The 18,022-nt window shown below is 46.3% G+C and overlaps 1 protein-coding gene across 2 annotated transcripts in view; it reads left to right on the plus strand.

Moving 5' to 3' along the window:
* Positions 1-18,022, plus strand: part of CCS (copper chaperone for superoxide dismutase) — a 259,850-nt gene that overhangs the window by 101,268 nt on the left and 140,560 nt on the right. For both annotated transcript variants that reach the window (XM_040328802.1, XM_040328801.1), the window contains exon 5: positions 6,610-6,670. In XM_040328802.1, the coding sequence (XP_040184736.1) occupies positions 6,610-6,670 (61 nt within the window). The remainder of the gene's footprint in view (positions 1-6,609; positions 6,671-18,022) is intronic.

Here is an 18,022-nt window from a genome sequence, read left to right on the forward strand (position 1 = left end):
TCACAGATGGCGTCATTAGAGTATGCATCTTTGTAAGCTCTACGCGTTTCGATGGATAATACCACTTCGTCAGGAGCTGATGCGTATGACGTTTCTGTGAAAAAAGTATAAAGCATTGAACATATATTAACCCCAATAACAAATGAAGATATGGGGAAGGGGGGGCTTAGATGGGAAAAAATTGATACTTTCTACTCACTTAAAAACTCAGCATGTCACTGTAAAACATCGAGAGGACAGGGAACCCCAATAGTGTCTCCACCGGGAGCTGAGGTGGGAAGGACACCCAGGGAGGGCATAGAGCAGCAAACGCCTCCCCGCCAGGATGACATTTGAGTGTACTATGTCGTGGTTATTGCCGATCAATAAATGATCGTTTCTACACTCTGGTTCCTCTTTGTGCCTCATTTAAAGTCCCAAAACTGTTCTCGCATTCACATGTGAACACGGAGATGCCGGTAATCGGCGCTCCTTGCCTCACACTGACAGAGTATGAGGAGAGGAGAGCCGATAAATGGCATCCCCTCACAGGGGGACAGCTAGGTATGTCCTCAGTGCCCTGATTACAATTAAGTGCCAGCAATCAGTACCAATCTGTGCCCATTAGTGATGCCAGTCAGTGCTGGCTGTCACGGATGCCCATCACTGCTGCCCATCAATGCCCACCAGTGCCGCCTATCTGTGCCCACCAGTCCCACCTATCTCTGCTCGTCAGTGCCACCTCTCAGAGCCCATAAGTGTGGCATATTAGTGCCTCATAAGCGCCCATCAGTGAATGAAAGCTGAAAAATGACCAGGGCTGAGGAACGGGGAGGTAAGTGCCCTGTATGAGGTTGGTTTAAATAACATGTGCTTACCTAAATAAACTGTACTAACAAGGGTTTTGCACAGAACGGCTGCGAATCCTCCTCTTCTGGGGTTCCCCTGTGGCACTCCTCTTCATCGGGTGCCCCCACAGAAAAACCGATTTCCCTGGGGGCAGCGTATGGGGGCCATGACACAGACAGCAGGACTTCTATCCATTAAGGTGAAAAACCCATTGAGACCTTTACAATCCCCTTTTAATGCTAGTAGTGTCCTCCTTCCCCTTTAAAAAATTGGCACAGGGACTGAAAAGTGTTCCCTGTGCTGGTGACAGCCTGTGTTGCTTGAAATCTTCAATCACCCCCCCCCCCCCCCCCCCCCCCCCAGATACCCGTGGGCGTGGGACAGAGTGGGACATGACCTGCATCAGAACTGCATCTTTGCCCATTACATGTCAATACTCAAAGCAGCTCGAAGCTCTAAAGTCCTTCAGCAGGGGTCAGGAACCCGCATGCTGCAACCGACCCCTCCACCGCCTAAATCTCCGGCCCGTCAGTGCCCATGATTATTTCACGGGCACCCGACCCGCGGACAAGCGAGTCTCTGTTTAATAATGTTATCTGCAAAATTGTCTGTGTTCTATAATAAAAATGCAGCTAAATACCAGCGCTGCTCGGTGCTTGGATGACTCGCCACCTCCCCGACTGACGCTATTCTCGGCCCGCCCGCTGCAGTTGTCAGACGAGGTGAAGAGAGAGGTGCCGAGTCAGGTGTGCCCTGAGTGGCGCTCTTAATGAGGTGTATATAGCTGCATTTTTATTCTATATAACAGGCACTTTTGCAGATGACATTATTAAACACTGGGCAAGCATTTTCTTGTATCCTCCATCCAGAGCCACCTCTGTATTCCCCCCCCCCCCCAGTTAATAGCCACCTCTGTATCCCTCCCCCGTCCACAGCTACTTCTGTATCGCGTCTGTCCGTCCGTCCGTCCGCAGGTACTTCTGTATCCCCCCCGTCCGCATCCACCTCTGTATCCCCCCCCCGTCCACAGCCACCTCTGTATCCCCCCCCCCCGTCCACAGCCACTTCTGTATCCCCCCCCGTCCACAGCCACTTCTGTATCCCCCGTCCACAACCACCTCTGTATTCCCCGTCCACAGCCACCTCTGTATCCCCCCCCCCCACAGCCACTTCTGTATTCCCCCCCCGTCCACAGCCACCTCTGTATCCCCCGTCCACAGCCACCTCTGTATCCCCCCCCACCCCGTCCACAGCCACCTCTGTATTCCCCCCCACCCCGTCCACAGCCACCTCTGTATCCCTCCCCCATCCACAGCTACTTCTGTATCCCCGTCCGTCCGCAGCTACTTCTGTATCACTCCCTGTCCACAACCACCTCTGTATTCTCTCCCCCCCCCCCCCAGTCCACAGCCACCTCTGTATCCCTCCCTGTCTACAGCCACCTCTGTTTCCCCACCCCATGTACCCCATCTTCATTTATTAGCAGGTAAATGCAACCTTCCATTCATTCACGTACATTGAATCTGGTCCTTAAGTGGAAAAAGGTTGCTGACCCCTGGTCTTCAACTTTATATACTGTTTAGCAAGTGCACATTGTGTTAAGAGTTTTCACTTCCTCATTCTGCATTATGAGAAAAGTTTTGGATTACCCTTGGAGACAGCTGTTTGGAGGAAAGGCACACATCCCCCTCAAGAGAGCCTTTCAGAGCTGTACTGTGAGTAAAGCAGCTTTCTGCTATTCTATTTATAGTACCCACCCTGACAAAATTCAGGCTGGTTTTATCTCCTGTGTCCAAGAACTTGTCAGAAGTTATGCTGATAATAGAAAAACGGAGCAGGAGAAAGCCACAGGACTTGGTGCTTTGAAGAGAAATAAGAAAACATACAGATACATTATCTCACAAATGTGGGTACACCCCTCACATTTTTGTAAATATTTTATTCTATCTTTTCAAGTGACAACACTGAAGAAATTACAGTTCGCTACAATGCAAAGTAGTGAGCAAGGATGAGCTCTGGTGTGTTCGCATAGAACACGTGCAGAGCCCGCCAGGAAGTGAGCACGGCGCTGTGCTAATCACAGCCAGGGAGACACTGTCCCGATACTCGGCTGCAGGGATCGTGAAATGTCTCCCTGGCTGTTATTAGCGCAGCGCCGAGCACACTTCCTGGCGGGCTCTGCACGTGTTCTATGCGAACACGCCAGAGCTCATCCTTAGTGAGTGTACAACTTGTATAACAGTGTAAATTAGCTGTCCCCTCCAAAATAACAGCCATTAATGTCTAAACCACTGGAAACAAGTACAAATTTCCAAATTGGGCAACCATTCTTTTCCAGCACTGCCTTAACCCTTTTGGGCATGGAGTTCACCAGAGCTTCACAGGTTTCCACTGGAGTCCTCTTCCACACCTCCATGATGACATCATGGAGTTTGTGGATGTTGGAGACCTTGCGCTCCTCCACCTTCCGTTTGAGGATGCTCAATAGGGTTTAGGTCTCGGGACATGCTTGGCCAGTCCATCACCTTTACCCTCAGCTTCTTTAGCAAGGCAGTGGTCGTCTTGAAGGTGTGTTTCGGGTCGTTAACATGTTGGAATACTGCCCTTCGGCCCAGTCTCCGAGGGGAGGGGGATCATGCTTTGCTTCAGTATGTCACGTTACATGGCATTCAAGGTTCACTCAATGTACTGCAGCTCCCCAGTGCCGGCAGCACTCATGCAGCCCCAGACCATGACACTCCCACCACCATGCTTGACTGTAGGCAAAACACACTTGTCTTTGTATTGCTCACCTGGTTGCTGCCACACATGCTTGACACCATCTGAACCTAATAAGTTTATCTTGGTCTCATCAGACCACAGGACATGGTTCCAGTAATCCATGTCCTTAGGCCCCTTTCACACTGGGGCAGAAGGGCGCGGTGGCGGTATAGCGCTGCTAAAAATAGCGGCGCTATACCGTCGGAATTGCCACGGGATTCGGCTGCTAGCGGTGCGGTACTAACCCCCGCTAGTGGCCGATAAAAGGGTTAATACCGCCCGCAATGCGCCTCTGAGGCATTGAGGGCGGTATTACCGCGGTTTCCCATTGTTTTAAATGGGAAGGGGCAGTAAAGAAGCGGTATACATACCGCTCCAAAGATGCTGCTTGCAGGAGATTTTTTTCTCTCCTGCCAGCGCATCGCCTCAGTGTGAAAGCCCTCGGGCTTTCACATTGAGAAGGCTGGGGCAGGAGTTTTTCAGGCGGTATAGCAGCGCTATTTTGAGCGCTGTAACGCCTGAAAAACTCCTCAGTGTGAAAGGAGCCTTAGTCTTGTCTTCAGCAAACTGTTTGCAGGCTTTCTTGTGCATCATCTTTCGAAGAGGCTTCCTTCTGGGACGACGGCCATGTCAACCAATTTGATGAAGTGTGCGGTGTATGGTCTGAGCACTAACAGGCTGACCCACCCCTTTAACCTCTGCAGCAATGCTTGCAGCACTCGTATGTCTATTTCCCAAAGACAACCTCTGGATACGACTCTGAGCACGTGCACTCCACTTCCTTAGTTGACCATGGCGAGGCCTGTTCTGAGCGGAACCTGTCCTGTTAAACCGCTGTATGGTGTTGGCCACCATGCTGCAGCTCAGTTTCAGGGTCTTGGCAATCTTCTTATAGCCTAGGCCAGTGATGGTGAACCTTGGCACCCCAGATGTTTTGAAACTATATTTCCCATGATGCTCAAGCACTCTGCAATGTAGTTGAGCATAATGGGCAATGTAGTTTCAAAATATCTGTTGTGCTGGGAGGTTGCATCTGAGGGGCGCTGGGAGGCTGCTTCTGAGGGGCGCTGGGAGGATGCATCTGAGGGGCGCTGGGAGGATGCATCTGAGGGGCGCTGGGAGGCTGCATCTGAGGGGCGCTGGGAGGCTGCATCTGAGGGGCGCTGGGAGGCTGCATCTGAGGGGCGCTGGGAGGCTGCATCTGAGGGGCGCTGGGAGGCTGCATCTGAGGGGCGATGGGAGGCTGCATCTGAGGGGAGCTGGCAAGGATGCATCTGACTGGCGCTGGCAAGGCTGCATCTGACTGGCACTGGCAAGGCTGCATCTGACTGGCACTGGCAAGGCTGCATCTGACTGGCACTGGCAAGGCTGCATCTGACTGGCAAGGCTGCATCTGACTGGCAAGGCTGCATCTTACTGGTGAGGCTGCATTTGATGGACACTGTTGAGGCTGCATGATCTCTTGTATCATGTCTGCAGTCTCTGATTATCTCCTGTATCATGTCTGCTAGAGGTGCGCCAAATGCAAATTTTGCTAATTATATTAGCAGTGTGTTTTAAGTAAGAGATTACAGACATGATACAAGAGATCGTTAGAGGCGGCAGACTGCATTTTTCTTGACCTTTTCTTGCACTAAAGGTGCCAATAATGGCCAACAATAAGTTTTATAATAATTTAAAATTATATTATTTAACCACTTAACCCCCGGACCATATTGCTGCCCAAAGACCAGAAGACTTTTTGTGATTCGGGACTGCGCCGCTTTAACTGACAATTGCGCGGTCGTGCGACGTGGCTCCCAAACAAAATTGGCGTCCTTTTTTCCCCACAAATAGAGCTTTATTTTGGTGGTATTTGATCACCTCTGCGGTTTTTATTTTTTGCGCTATAAACAAAAATAGAGCGACAATTTTGAAAAAAATGAATATTTTTTACTTTTTGCTATAATAAATATCCCCCAAAAATATATAAAAAAACGTTTTTTTTCCTCAGTTTAGGCCGATACGTATTCGTCTACATATTTTTCGTAAAAAAAAAATCGCAATAAGCGTTTATTGATTGGTTTGCGCAAAAGTTATAGCGTTTACAAAATAGGGGGTATTTTTATGGTATTTTTATTAATATATTTTTTTACTAGTAATGGCGGCGATCAGCGATTTTTTTTTTCGGTACTGCGACATTATGGCGGACACTTCGGACACTTTTGACACATTTTTGGGACCATTGGCATTTTTATAGCGATCCGTGCTATAAAAATGCATTGGATTACTATAAAAATGCCACTGGCAGTGAAGGGGTTAACACTAGGGGGCGGGGAAGGGGTTAAGTATGTCCCTGTGTGTTCTTACTGTGGGGGGGGGTGGCCTCACTAGGGGAAACACTGATCCTCGGTTCATACATTGTATGAACCGAAGATCAGCATTTCCCCTGCTGACAGGACCGAGAGCTGTGTGTTTACACACACAGCTCCCGGTCCCCGCTCTGTAACGAGCGATCGCGTGTGCCCGCCGGCGATCGCGCCCGCCGGGCACACGCACGGGAGTCGGGGGCGCGCGCGCCTCCGGCGGCGCGCACGCGCCCCCTAGTGGCGGCTCAAAGAGCCGCCGTATAGCTACGGGCTCTCGCCCAGAAGAGCCGACCTGCCGCCGTATAATGACGGTGCGCGGTCGGCTAGTGGTTAAAAAGTCAAATATAATACAATTATGTATAAAAATGTAAAATATTTTTTTTAAACTGTCATTTTTTTGGTTTTGGGCAAAGCTCATCCTGCATTTTTGATTTTGGCATCAAAATTTCTATTCGGTGCACCCCTAATGAAAACCTCCTCAATGACGCATACAAAAACCCTCTTTTACTCTATTCCGAAATGAAGGAAAAAAATGTTGCTTTTAGATTTACTCTATTATAGAACTTTGTATCGGAAATAAAATGTCTGCTAAATGAGGCTCTTGCTTTTGCAACTCATTTTTGAAGCCAGCCATATATGTATGTATAACATTGCTTTTATTTCTTTCCTATAGCTGTGGTGGGCATTATAATCCTTTTGGCAATAATCATGGAGCTCCTGGAGAGACAGACAGTGTAAGTAGTTATTTTATTTACTTATAGGGGCACAATGGATTAAGTGTGCTCTTGCATGATTTTTTAACCCTTTCATGACATTTGGTGTTTACAAGTTAAAATCCGTATTTCTCTTATCGTCCATGGACGGACACCGCTCCTTAAATCTTGACAAGTGGGTTATGTTCCTGTTCACAGGAGAGGACTAGGCAGAAACATGTTAAATAATTAAATACATGTTACTTTTAACAGAGTTGAACAGCCCCACCCAGGGGGCGGTCCCTCCGGACAAAACCCTCCTCCCTGCAGCAGGACGTATGGCTCCCTCTTCTATCAACTGTCTGCTTAGAGACAGGCTGGATATATAGATCCTTGTAGTCTCCTCAGTCCGGCCAGCGAGCGTGAGCACAACATTGCTAAGAGGCTAGGTCTGCCACGACAAACCCCATGACTCCTGGGTCCACATATGACTGGGCTGTGGTGTTGCCTCACTCACAGTGGACCGGCTGAAAGCGAATCCAACGTGGTTGTATGCCTGTCAGGAATGCGTCAGTGGGTCCTCGCATGGACGGGTAAGTACAAACCTTCCGGTTCGGCGGGGTCGGTACGGCTGAGCATTCCTGGGGTTCGGGGGTCCTCCTATCCTCCCTTCCCTGCTCTCTGTCATGTTTCCCTCTACTTCAATGCTATTGCTGCTGCCGGGGTGGACCTGTGAGGGGGCTCCTCACCAGGGGGGTCTTAGTCTGCATTTTGTTTCTGTGGGGGTGTTTTTGCCACTGTAAGGCCCCATTAGGCCTTCTCATCCTAGTTGTCTATTTTGGCGGCGCTGGCGCCATTTTTTTGTGGTCTTCTGGTTTACATTAGGAAATCCCATTGGCGGGCATTTTGTTGTGGCCGCGCTATGGCACAGTTTTCTATTGCGGTCGGCCATTTTACTGTGGCCATGTCCTGCTCTCTCTGAGGCGTCTGGCGGCCATCTTGGATGTGGTTTTGGCCTCTAGTGCTGGCTTCTACGGCGCACAGCACAGGTCTCCTAAAGGTTTATCTCACAGCTTTACCTCACACACACTGTGTACTGAGGGCGGGCAGCAGCGCTGAACAGTCTTCTCCTGTGGTTGGTGAGTCTCCTAAGTAACCCCCCGGTCAGCGCAGCAGGAGGGTGGGCTTTTAATTCAGGTCTGAATAGGTTCATGAGAGCTGTCTGGATGGAGTCAGTATCTGGTTCTTCTTCCCCAAACATGCCAGAGGTGGCACCTTGAGCTCCTGCGGTGCCCATATACACTTTGTCGGCAGTCCTGGAAACATTTGTTGCCAGGGTGGAAGTGGTGGGCGCAAGGGGGGTAAAAAGCGCCCCCTCCCCCCGCCATCCACTGGGGAATGCTCTGACTCAGACCAGGACCTGGCTGCTGCTCAGGTCCCTTAGACGATCTCTTCTGAGAGCAGCTTCTGGCTCAGAATTAAAAGAGGATGTGTCTATAGCCAGTCAGACCCTGGGTGGGTGTTAAACATTCAGAAGTCGGTCCTGGTACCGACTCAGCGTTTGGAGTACCTAGGGTTGATTCTGGACTCCTCAGAAACAAAAGTTTTTCTTCCCCTGGAAAAATTTAAGGTGTTGGCATCCCGCAAATGGTCGCCCCTTCGTTTTTGATGCGAGTCCTGGGCCTGATGGTAGCCTCCTTCGAGGCGGTACCGTTTGTCCAGTTCTACACTCGGGTATAGCAGAGGGAGATCTTGTCCAAGTGGAACAAATCTCCATTGTCTCTGGATCGTCAGATTCAGGTAGGCCACCTAGTCAGAATCTCTCTGAGTTGGTGGCTGAGATCCCCGGTTCTTCGGTCCGGGAAGTAATTTCTTCTCTTCCAGTGGACGGTGATTACGACGGACTCCAGCCTCATGGGTTGGGGAGGCGTCTGGGGGGGTCCAGTCGGCCCAGGGTCCCGTCTGCCGATCAATGTCCTGGAACTTCAGGCAATCAAGCTATGCCTCTCCTCGTGGTTGAGGAGGTTGCAAGGTCGCCCAATTAGGATTCAGTTGGACAACGCCATGGCGGTGTCTTATGTCAACCATCAGGGGGGAACGCCGAGCTCGGCTGCAGCATCCGAGGTCACTCACATCCTAAGGTTGGCGGAAAGAAAGGTGCTGGTTCGGTCGGCCGTCTACATTCCGGGCATAGAAAACTGGCAGGCAGACTACCTGAGTCGCCAGATGCTGGACCAGGGGGAATGGTCATTGCATCCGGAGGTGTTTAAACTCCTTTGCAGGAGGTGGGGCACACCGGACGTGGATCTCCTGGCCTCTCGTCTCAACCGCAAGGGTTCCTGGCCAGGTCCAGAGATCCCTGGGCAGATACGTCAGACGTGTTGGTGGCCCTGTGGGGTCAGTATCGGCTACTTTATGCCTTTCCCCCTATGGAGCCCGATGATTCTAATCGCTCCAGATTGGCCTTGGCGTCCTTGGTATGCCGATCTCGTGCGCCTGGTGGCGGATGCACCCTGGCGGCTGCCAATGCGGGAGGACCTTCTGTCAAGGTCCCATACTGCATCCTGCCCTACAGTCGCTGGCTATTGAAAGCAAGATATTAAGGGACTGGGGTCTTTCCGACTCGGTCATCCCAACCTTGCTGAGGGCACGGAAGTCTTCTTCCAGGAAGATCTACCATCGCACCTGGAAGGCCTACATCTCTTTGTGCGAAGAGATGGGGTGGCATCCACGGACGTACTCGGTGTCCAGGGTCCTGCTGTTTTTACAGCGTGGAGTGGATCAGGAACTTGCCTTAAGCACCATTTAAGGGACAGATTTCAGCCTTGGCTGTGTTCTCTCAGCGGCCTTTGGCGGACGATTCTCTGGTGGGTACCTTTTGAGCAGGGGGTTCATCATATACTTCCCCCTCTGGACCCACCTCTTCCCCGCAATGGGTTTTGACTCTGGTGCTCTCGGTTCTTCGGGAACCTTCCTTTGGAAACACTGTAGAGTTTCCTCTCTTGACACTATCTCGGAAGGTGGCCTTTTTGGTGGCCATTTCTTCTGTCAGAAGGGTTTCTGAGTTGGCGGCCTTGTCTTGCAAGTCGCCATACTTGATCCTCCATAAGGATAAGGTGGTGTTGCTCCCACGACCTTCCTATCTTCTGAAGGTGGTTTCGGCCTTTCACCTTAACAAGGACATTGTATTTCCATCCTTATGACCTCGGCCGGCGCATCCTAGGAAGGTTGCGCTTCATACTTCATGCTTTGCGGGTGTACCTGTCTGCTACGACTCAGTTTTGGAGATCTGACTCACTTTGTGTCAGTGTCTGGTCCACAAAAGGGCCTGGCGGTCTCGTCAGCCACCATTTCTCTGTGGATCGGGCAGACCGCCATACAGGCCTATGCTCTTAGGGGGCGGGCGCCAGGGCAATTCGACCAGGGCAATTGGTGCTTCCTGGGTTTTCCGACATCAAGCATCTGTCTCACAGGTATACAAGGCAGCGACTTGGTCGTCCGTTCACACTTTTTTTAAATTTTACAAGGTTTATGTGAGTGCATCTTCTGATGCTTCCTTCGGCTGCAAGGTTTTGCAGGCGGCTGTTTAATATTTCTTGCACCTACAGGTAAGCCTTAATCTAGACTTACCTGTAGGTGCAAGTTGTAACAGTGGGTTTACAACCACTTTAAACCCCAGTTCAATTTTCATGTAATGGTTTTAAAAAACTTTAAAGTGGTTGTAATGTCATGCATTCTATGCATTAAGATAAAAAACCTTCTGTGTGCAGCAACCTCCCTCAGCCCCCCCAATACTTACCTGAGCTCCATCTATGTCCAGCGATGTCGCAGCAGTGTCCTGACTGACTGGAACTCCCCTCCTCATTGGCTGAGACAGCAGCGCAGTGCCATTGGCTCCTGCTGCTGTCAACCAAAGTCAGTCAGCCAATGAGGAGAGAAGGGGCCGGGGCCTGGTCGCAGCTCCGTGTCTGAACGAGCACAGGGAGCTGTGGCTTCGGGTCGGGTACCCCCATAGCAGGCTGCTTGCTGTGGAGGGCACTCAACAGGAGGGAGGGGCCAGGAGCACCGAAGAGGGATCTGAGAAGAAGAGGATCAGGGCTGCTCTGTGCAACATCACTACACAGAACAGGTAAGTATAATATGTTTGTTAAGTCTTTGTTATTTTTAAAGAAAAAATTTAATAAAACATCACTAAGGCCCCGTACACACGAGAGGATTATCTGCTGGAAACGGTCCTCCGGACCATTTCGTCGGATAAATCCTCTGGCGGATTTTGATCTGATGGTTGTACTAACCATCAGATCGAAATCCGCGTGGAATCCATCCGCGGTGACGTGTCGCGCCGTCGCAGCGATGATGACGCGGCGACGTGCGCGACGCTGGAAGATAAAGACTTCCACGCATGCGTCGAATCATTACGACGCATGCGAGGAAGAGGAACGGACGGATTGATCCGGTGAGTCTGTACAGACCACCGGATCAATCCGCTGGACAGGATTCCAGCGGATAGATTTCTTAGCATGCTAAGAAATGTTTATCCGCTGGAAATCCATCGGCCGGAAATATATCCGCGGAAAAATATCCGCTTGGACGTACACACCACCGGATCTATCCGCTGGAACTGATCTGCGGATAAATCCCAGCGGATAGATCCGGTGGTGTGTACGAGGCCTTACAGTTTATTTAACAATAAGGTGCAAATTCACCATATCGCACCAAAGAAGTGCATGCAACTTTTTTTAGTTGCACCGCAACCATATCACATGGGCATTTTTTTTTTTTACCATGCAATGTCCCCCAGGGCAGTAGCAGGGCCCCCTATACCCTTTTTATGGCCAATAACTTGCATATACTGTAAGCCTTAAAAATTACTATTGATTTTTTTTCCTGCTCAGGTCCCATAGACTTCAATAAGATTCATCATTCTGGTTTGAAGTTTTGCGATATTTGAGAGTTCAGATGCGAACTGAAACGGGGGTGTTTAGCTTATTGCTAGGTATTCTAGCAAAACATACTGATTTAAACTTGTAAACAAAAAGTGCCTGAATTGGCTTGGTCTTTAAGCGTGCGCGCGCGTGTGTGTGTGTATATATTAGGGCTGTTACTGATCAAAATTTTTGTGTTCGATTAATCGATTTTTTTATTTTTTTTAATCAACTCATTTTGATTAATTATAACACACATACAGATCCAACTACTTTTAGCTGATCTCCTTGCAGGCTGATTCCCAGTGCAGCTACCAACCACTGGAAAAATGGATAGCAGGATACAAAAAACCCACAAAGGCAGCGCTCGATGGGAATAGCATTAAAACTTTTATAGTCTTCAAGTAGGTAACAAAATAAATATTGCACTGGAGATAAAATCGATGTAGCTGCATAAACTGTAAAAATTGTGCGAGTAATACCAAACGGTAGCAAAAGCAGTCATAAAAACATGTAGCCAAGTATGATACTGGTATAAAAATGTGTACAACGATGCCACTGCTGAATCCAGATGAGGAGAGGTTAACATCAGTCCGTCGGCATGTAGATGTCCCGTGAAGGGAACTATCACAACTCCCAGTGGATAGTTGTAGAATCCCAAGTTGATAGAGGGAAGTGTAACAGACCTTGCGTGCGGCAGATAGTAAGGTCCTGCCGGCATGTAGATATGAAGGCACAGCAGATGGACACGGCAAGACCCGCCGGTGTCTGTGACGTCACTGGATCTCCAACTGAACTCCCTGAAGGCCCAAAAGCCGCCGGAGAGGTGAGTACCAATCAAAACAATTTTGATCGATCAAAAAAATTAAAGATTAATCGATGAATTAATAGTTAATTTCCACAGCCCTAGTATATATGTATGTGTGTGTGTATATATGTATGTGTGTGTGTGTGTGTGTATGTATGTATATGTATGTATATATATATATATATATATATATATATATATATATATATATATATATATATATATACATATATATATATATATATATATATATATATATATATATATACACATATATATATATATATATATATATATATATATATATATATATATACATACACACACACACACACACACACACACACACACACACACACACACACACACACACATATACACACAGTGGGGATCGAAAGTTTGGGCACCCCAGGTAAAAATTTGTATTAATGTGCATAACGAAGCCAAGGAAAGATGGAATAATCTCCAAAAGGCATCAAATTACAGATTAGACATTCTTATAATATTATATGTAAAAAAAAGTTAGATTTTATTTCCATCATTTACACTTTCAAAATTACAGAAAACAAAAAAATGGCGTCTGCAAAAGTTTGGGCACCCTGCAGAGTTAATATCTTGTACTGCCCCCTTTGGCAAGTATCACAGCTTGTAAACGATTTTTGTAGCCAGCCAAGGGTCTTTCAATTCTTGTTTGAGGTATATTTGCCCATTCTTCCTTACAAAAGTCTTCCAGTTCTTTGAGATTTCTGGGCTGTCTGTCACGCACTTCTCTTTTAAGGTCTATCCATAGATTTTCAATTATGTTGAGGTCAGGAGATTGTGAAGGCCATGGCAAAACCTTCAGTTTCCGCCTCTTGATGTAATCCCCCGTGGATTTTGAGATGTGTTTAGGATCATTATCCATTTTTAGAAGCCATCCTCTCTTTAACTTCAGCTTTTTCACAGATGGCATCAAGTTACCATCCAAAATTAGCTAAAATTTTATTGAATCCATTTTTCCTTCTACTCGTGAAATGTTCTCTGTGCCACTGGCTGCAATACAACCCCAAAGCATGATTGATCCACCCCCATGCTTAACAGTTGGACAGAGGTTCTTTTCATTAAATTCTGTGCCCTTTCTTCTCCAAACGTACCTTTTGCTCATTCCGGCCAAAAAGTTCTATTTTAACCTCATCGGTCCACAGAACTTGATCCAAAATGCATCAGGCTTGTCTATATGTTCATTTGCAAAGTTCAAACGCTGATTTTTGTGGTGAGGACGTAGAAGAATATGTATTGCAAAAATTTGTGTGTTTTTTCGCTGGTTTTAATCAATTGATAAAGATATATGTTTTAGGAATTTTTTCCTTTATGTAAATATCATCATTATCATTTTTTATGCTGTACTAATATGATGTGTACTATTCACAGATTGTGAAAATCATGGCTACATAGTAGCAATAATCCTGTTCATTTCGTCCTGAAGAAGCCCCACGGTGAAACGCGTAGGCGACTTCAATAGGATTCTTTCACTATTCTCTTGTTCTGAATGGTTGTATTGTGATTGTTATCAGTTGCATTCCATTATACCATTGTTAGTGTACATTTTGTAAATTTATGTAATAAAATATATATTTTTTATACTTCCACGAGCCTCAAAGTCCGATTTTGCCCACTCTTCTTGAAGGGGTACTGTTCTATAGACGTAGAAGAGGTTTTCTTCTGATGACTCTTCCATGAAGACCATATTTGTACAAGTATCTCATTATAGTGGGATAGTGTACCACAACTCCAGTGTCTGCCAGATCTTTCTGGAGGGATCGTGCAGTCAAACGTGGGTTTTGAATTGCTTTTCTCATAATCCTGCGAGCTGTTCTGTCTGATATTTTTCTTGGTCTTCCAGATCTTGCTTTAACTTCCACTGTTCCTGATGACTGCCATTTCTTAATTACATTCCGAACAGAGGATATTGACATCTGAAAACGCTTTGCTATCTTCTTATAGCCTTCTCCAGCTTTGTGAGCGTCAACTATTTTCAGTTTCAGTTTTTTAGACAACTGCTTAGAAGAACCCATGGTGCTGATTGTTGGGGCAAGGTCAGATGAGTCTGGACATTTAAAACCTTTGAGATTGATATCACCTTGTCTTCCTAGATGATGATTGAGAACAATCCATGACACCGGCAGGTCTCAGCTTTGCAAAGGGGGCAGTGCATGCTATAAATTCTGCAGGGTGCCCAAACTTTTGCAGACGCCATTTTTTTGTTTTCTGTAATTTTGAAAGTGTAAATGATGGAAATAAAATCTAACTTTTTTTTGACATATTATAAGAATGTCTAATCTGTAATTTGATGCATTTTGGAGATTTTTCCATCTTTCCTTGGCTTCGTTATGCACATTAATACAAATTTTTACCTGGGGTGCCCAAACGTTCGATCCCCACTGTGTGTGTGTGTATATGTGTGTGTGTATATATATATATATATATATTACACACACAATATATTTATTTATTTGTCAGGGATTAGCTCAAGGCAAAAGGCAGTCCAAACAGTAGGTCTTTCTTAAAAGCTGACTGGTAGTCAGTTTTATTTGACCACTTTACGATCATAGACCTAGCCGAATGACGGCTACAGGGCGGTTTGTTAATTCTGTGAGGGCGTACATTGACGGGAGTGTCCGTGACCGCTGGGTCATTGTGGATCACTGTAAATGGCCGCTGATAGCGACCGTTTACCACGTGATCGGTCTGTCAACCGATCGGTACAGTGTGAGAGAAGAGGGGGAGAGATCGGTGGCAGCAGCGCTGTGGGCTGGATCTGTAGTGCTCACAGCGTTGCTTTGTGACAATTGCAGTGACATCCAGCCATCCATCCATGCTCGGCCATACTCGGTGATACCCAGCCATACTCGGCGATACCCAGCCATACTTGGCGATACTCTGCAATACCCGGTGATACCCAACCATACTCGGCTATGCTCGGCCGTACTTGACCTCTGTATATGGCCAGGCTGTGGAAGTCTCACACGTGAGTAGGAGAATCTATTTTGGGGGGTCATTTTTGGCATGTACATGCTATGTGTTAGAAATATTTTATAAATGGACAACTTTGTGTTAAAATCCGTTTTAACCACTTCCTGCCTGCTATGTTCTTGATTTTCTGCGGGCATATCTGAATGATGCCTGCAGCTACAGGCATCATTCACATATCGGCTTTTTCAGCCGGCGATTCCCTACACCATAAGAACAATCAATAGCGACTGTTCCACCGCTTGATCGTTCTTGCGGGATGCGAGAGGGGACGTCCCATTGCCACCCTCCGGTACTTCTTCCGGCTCACCGCTATGATCGAAGCCAGGATCGTTTTTATATATTTTTTTTATTTCAGGCTTCCCAGCCTAGAGGTGAGATGTAGGGTCTTATTGACCCCATATCTCACTGTAAAGAGGACCTGTGATGCCATATTCCTATTACAAGGTGTGTTTACATTCCTTGTAATAGGAATAAAAGTGATCAAAACATTTTTTTGGGGGAAAAAAGTGTCAAACTAAAATAAAGTCAAATGAACAATAAAAAATGTTTTTCTTTTTTTTTTTATAGCGCCCCTGTCCCCGTGTGCTCGCATGCAGTCCCACCCACATATAAAAACGATGTTCAAACCACACATGTGAGGTATCGCTGCGAACGTTAGAGCGAGAGCAATAATTTTGGGCCTAGAACTCCTCTGTAACTCAAAACATGTAACCAGTAGAAATTTTTAAAGAGTCGCCCATGGGGATTTTTAAGTAGCAAAGTTTGGCGCCATTAGACGAGCGTGTGCAATTTTAAAGGGTGACATGTTGGGTATCTATTTACTCTGCGTATCTTCATCTTTCACATTATGCAAAAACCTTGGGCTAGCTTTACTGTTTGTTTTAAAGCACAAAACTGTTTATTTTCCCCCAAAAAAACGCGCAAATACCGTGCAAAATAAAAAGTTGCAAAGACCACCATTGTATTTTCTGGGGTCTTTGCTAAAAAAATATATAATGTTTTGGGGTTCTATGTAATTTTCTAGCAAATGATGATTTTTACATGTAGGAGAGAAATGTCAGAATTGGCCTGGGTGCTCCAGAACGCCTGAAGGTGCTCCCTGCATGTTGGGCCTCTGTATGTGGCCACACTGTAAGTGTCTCACACATGTGGTATCGCCATACTCCGGAGTAATAGCAGAATGTGTTTTGGGGTGAATTTTAAGGTATGCATATGCTCTGTGTGAGAAATAAACTGCTAATATGACAATTTTTGTGAAAAAAAATATTGATTTTTCAAAAAATTGTGTGAAAAAACTCACCATGCCTCTTTCTAAATAACTTGGAATGTCTTCTTTCCAAAAAGGGGTCATTTGGGGGGTATTTGTACTTTTCTGGCATGTTAGGGTCTCAAGAAATGAGATGGGCCTTCAGTACTTCAGTTGTGATCAATTTTTAGAGATTGGCACCATAGCTTGTGGACTCTATAACTTCCACAAAGACCAAATAATATATACCAAGTTGTACTTATGTTTACCTATGTGAGTTGTATGACTGAGCAATTGTCATTCAAAATGTGAGATCACCGAAAGCTGAAAATTGGTCTGGTTAGGAAGGCGGTTTAAGTGCCCAGTGGTCAAATGGTTAAAGTGGTTGTATACTCCCTATTTATTTATTTACTTCTGCCTATAGGTAAGCCTATTATATTTAATGTATTCATAAATTACCTGGAGGATGAGATAAACATCTCAATCTCTGTATTTGCAGACAATATTAAGCTAAGCAGGACAATATCTTCTCTGCAGGATGTGGAAACCTTGAAAGAAGATCTAAACAAATTAGATGACAGGCTCAGCAATGGCATCAAATGCCAAACTGCTGCTAGCAAAGCGAACAGAATATTGGCATGCATTTAACCACTAGCCGACCAGCCGCCGCAGTTATACGGCAGTTATACGGCGGCAGGTCGGCTCGGCTGAGCGAGATCACGTAATATTACATCATCTCGCATTTCATAGGGGCGTGTAGCTATATTTACAATAGAATAACAAAAATGACTGTGTGCATGAGCTCTGTAGAGACTGATGTGTTAAAGAGGAACTCTAGTCAGCTTAAAATAAAATACATTTCTTACTCCACTGTAGGAGCCATCACTCCAGTCTTCTTTGCTCCTACCTCAGAGTGTGGGTGGACCTCTGTCATCATGTACAATGCAGGACCAGCAGTGGCTGCTAGTCCTCATTTGTATGGCATGATGTTGACTAGAGGAGAAAGGGGTGGCAAAAATGACGAAGAAGAGCAGCTTCAGGGGACGGGACGTTAAAGTGGAGTTTCGTAGGGGGGAAAAAAATTAAGACAAATACTGTAAATAAAAAACACAAAAAACTGCGCTTGGATGAAAAATAAAAATAAAAAACAAAGGCAGCAGCACTGGTGGAATAACACACAAATAGATAACTGAAAAAAAGAAGGAAGCTGTGCCAATAAACACAAGGAACTAAATAGGAACCATGTGTCAACCAGTAGGCCAAAAAAGCATCAATAAGAATGAATGTAGATAGGTCTCATGGGAGTTTGTCATCCAGGGGATGATATGCCAAAAACAATGCAAGGTGAACAAACGCCAAAAAATCCTATGAAAAGGTCAGTATTGAATAATACCAACTAAATC

The sequence above is a fragment of the Rana temporaria genome, chromosome 11 (assembly GCF_905171775.1).
Source record: "Rana temporaria chromosome 11, aRanTem1.1, whole genome shotgun sequence".
NCBI classification, from domain to species: Eukaryota; Metazoa; Chordata; class Amphibia; order Anura; family Ranidae; genus Rana; species Rana temporaria.